This window comes from Amblyraja radiata, chromosome 24 (assembly GCF_010909765.2).
Source record: "Amblyraja radiata isolate CabotCenter1 chromosome 24, sAmbRad1.1.pri, whole genome shotgun sequence".
Lineage (NCBI taxonomy): Eukaryota > Metazoa > Chordata > Chondrichthyes > Rajiformes > Rajidae > Amblyraja > Amblyraja radiata.
The window spans coordinates 613,811-617,367 of record NC_045979.1 but is presented as its reverse complement, the minus strand read 5'-3'; the positions used below and the strand labels follow the sequence as shown (position 1 = coordinate 617,367).

Sequence of the window (3,557 nt, the reverse complement as noted above, 5' to 3'; positions counted from 1 at the left end):
AGTATTTACAGAACATTAAAACACAGAGCGCTAGAGTAACTCAGCGGGTCAGGCAGCATCTGTTGAGAAAACTAATCACAAGTATTTCGGGTTGAGACCCTTCTTCAGAAGAATGGCATCTACGCGAAACGTCACCCATTTCATTCCCCCAGAGATGCTGCCTGACCCGCTGAGTTACTCCAGTGCTCTGTGTGTCTTCACTGAAGATGCTTCTGTCAGTCCTTCCTACACACATTGAGTAGAGAGGTTGGGGCATCATCTTACACTTGTACAATAATTCTCCCCCTCTCTCTCCCCCTCCCCACTTCCCCTCTCTCTCCTCTCTTCCCCTCTCCCCCCCTCCCCTCTCTTCCCCTCTCCCTATCTCTCCCACTCCCTCTCCATATCTCCCCTCCCTCCTCCTTTCTTTCCCCATCTCTGCTACCTCTCCCCCTTACTCCCATTTATTTCCCCCATCTCTCTCCCCCTCCTCTCCCTCTCTCTGCCTCATCTCTCCCTCTTTCCCCATCTCTCTCCCCATCTCCCTCCCCCCTCCTCTACCGCTTCTCACCCTCTCCATACCCCCTCATCTCTCTCTCCCCATCTCTCTCTCCCCCATCTCTCCACTCATTTCCCCATCTCTACCCCCCATCTCTCTCACCATCTCTCCTCCCCATCTCTCCCTCCCATCCCCCCACCTCTCTCTCACATCTCTCCCCCATCTCTCTCTCCCTCCGTCTCTACCTCCCCGTCTCTCTCCCCCTGTCTCTCTCCCTCCATCTCTCTCCCCCCATCTCTCTCCCCATCTATCTCCCCCCCTCCCCCATCTCTTTCTCCCCTATATCTCCCCCATCTATCTCCCCTATCTCTCCCCTATCTCTCTCCCTCACCCCCCCCCCCCCCCATCTCTCTGCAGCTTTCCATTTGACATTCCAGACCCTGGAGCCGGACCTATGGCCCCATTTCCGTGACTTCAGCAGCTGCCTGTTCACCATGTTCCAGCTGTTCCTCGGCCTGCTGGACATCCCCATCAACTACCAGCGTTGGACCCCCAACATCATCAAGGTCCTCTACGTCTCCTACATGGTCTTTGCCTTCCTGCTGATGGTCAACCTGCTCATCGCCATGATGGGCGACACGCATTGGAGGGTGGCCCATCAACGGGACCAGCTGTGGAGGGCTCAGGTAGGGGAACATCTGGATGTGGAAGGGGAACATCTGGAGGGGCCACAGCTGGAGGGGCGGGGTCAATGGACATGTGGGAATATCTCCAATGGTCTCCAGTGGTCAACCATGAGAGACACAGCGAGGGCCACATCTCAATCACATCTGGATGTGGCAGGGGAACATCTGGAGGGGCCACAGATGGAGGGGTGGGGTGAGGGGGGAAGATCTCCAATGATGGGGGATGGTCCATGAGAGAGACCAGCTGGGGAGGGCTCAGGTCGGGGAACATCTGGAGGGGTAATCTGAATGAGCAACATCTGGAGGGACAGGGATCATTGGGCACAACCTCCAGTGGTCAACCATCTCATCGGCATGCTGCCACTGAGTCTTTTTCTCTTTCTCTCCCCCTCTCCACCTTCTCTCCCCCTCTCCCTCTCCATCCTTCCCTCTCCCCTCTCTGTGCCCACTCCCTCTCTCCTTATCCCCCCTCTCTCTCCTCTCTCGCTCCACACCTCTCTCCCCCTCCATCCATCTCTCCCTCCCCTCTCCCACCCCTCTTCCCTTTCTTCATCCTCTCTCTCCCCTCCACCCCTCCCCCTCTCTCCACCCTCTCACCCTCCCCCCATTCTCTCTCTTTATCCCCCCCCTCTCTCTCGCTCCCCCCTCTTCCATCTCTCCATCCTCTCTCTCCCCTCTCTCCCCATCCCTCCCTCCCCCTCTCTCTCTCTCCTCTTTCTCCACCCCCTCTCTCTCTCCACGCTCTCTCCCCCCTCTCCCTCCCTCCCCCCCTCTCTCTCTCCCCCATTTCTCTCTCCCTGTCCCCCCAGGTTGCTGCCACCACGATACTCCTGGAGCGACACATCCCCCGGTGTCTGTGGCCCAGGGTCGGCATCGACGGGGAGAGACTGGGTCTGGGAGAGAGATGGTTCCTCAGGTGAGTGCGGGGGGAGAGAGAGAGAGGGGGAGGAGGGCGAGAGGGATGGAGAGAGGGGGGGGGGGGGAGAGGGAGAGAGAGGGGGGGAGAGAGGGAAGGGAGGAGAGTGAGTGAGGGGGAGAGAGAAAGAAGGGGGAGAGGGAGGGGGAGAGAGCGGAGAGAGAGAGAGGCGGAGGGGAGGAGAGAGGGGGGAGGGAGAGGGAGAGGAGGGAGAGAGAGGGGGGGTGGAGAGTGAGGGGTGGAGAGAGAAGGGGAGACAGAGGGAGAGAGGGAGGGACAGAGAGAGGGTGGGGGAGATAAGAGGAGGAGAGGGTCGGCATCGAGGGGGAGTCTGGGACTGTCGGGGGAGAGATGGTTCCTCAGGTCAGTGCAGGGCGGGGGATGGGGGGGTGGAGCTGCTGTGGGAGTTTCTCAGGAACGCTAACGCTCTCCCCACTCTCTCTTTCTTTCCCCCTCATCTCTCCCCCTCTCCCTCTGCCTTCCCCCTCTCTCCACTCCCTCTCTCTCTCTACCCCCGTCTCTCGCCCTCTCACCCCCCCCTCCCCCCCCCCTCCTCTCTCTCCCTCCCACTCTCTCTCTCTCTCTCTCTCCCTCACAGGGTAACAGAGCGGGCTGACCAGTGTGGGCAGAAGAGGCAGCGATACTCCCGGCAGCCCGAGTTCGCGGGGAGGGAGGGGGGAGCGCTGGGCGAGAGGGATGCAAGAGGGGGGAGACTGGGGCAGGGGTGGGAGACAGTGCGGAGATCTGCGCTCACCAGACCGTTCGGCCCACGGTCTGAGTGGGTGTTTCATGTATGAACGGGGGGAGGGGGGGGAAGAGAGGGAGGGGGAGAGGGAGAGAGGGAGGGAGAGAGGGAGGGGGAGGGAGTGAGTAGAGTGAGAGACTGAATGAGAGGGAGAGAGAGAGAGAGGGAGGGAGAGTGAGGGAGAGGGATGGAGGGGGGAGAGAGGGAGAGGGAGAGAGAGAGTGGGAGGGAGGTAGAGAGAGAGAGGGAGGAAGAGGGGGTGAGAGGGGAGAGAGAGGCAGAAAGGGGGGAGAGAGGGGTGGAGGAAGAGAGATGGATGAGAGAGAGGGAGAAAGGGGGAGGGAGGGGATAGAGAGAGGGGAGAAGAAAGAAGGGATGGAGAGAGAAAGGGATGGGAGAGTGAGGGGGAGGGGGAGGGAGGTGGGGAGAGAGATTGGGGGTGGGGAGATCAAACCTTTTATCATCCTTTGTTCTGAAATAGAACAAGGAAAGTTTTTTGCGGCCACAGATTTGTGAATGTTGTGTCTGGAAACTCCTCAATAAACACCAATAACAGTTTAATGTCTACATCACATCATATATCATATCAAATCATCATATCTTATATCATATCATCATATCATATCTTATCTATCTTATCTTTCTATCTATATACTTTTAACACTCTGTGTGTGTGTGTGCGCGGGTGTGTGTGTGTGTGTCATTTTGCCTCCTCGAAGACCAGATGCCGAA

The 3,557-nt window shown here is 58.3% G+C and overlaps 1 protein-coding gene across 1 annotated transcript in view; it reads left to right on the top strand.

Annotated features, from left to right (window-relative positions):
* Positions 1 to 2,915, top strand: part of LOC116986554 (transient receptor potential cation channel subfamily V member 6-like) — a 22,111-nt gene extending 19,196 nt beyond the window's left edge. Inside the window, exons 9-11 of the mRNA XM_033042152.1 lie at positions 886 to 1,164; positions 1,974 to 2,080; positions 2,679 to 2,915. Coding sequence (XP_032898043.1) covers positions 886 to 1,164; positions 1,974 to 2,080; positions 2,679 to 2,877 — 585 coding nt within the window. The 3' untranslated portion in view covers positions 2,878 to 2,915. The remainder of the gene's footprint in view (positions 1 to 885; positions 1,165 to 1,973; positions 2,081 to 2,678) is intronic.
* Positions 2,916 to 3,557: the final 642 nt, after the last annotated feature.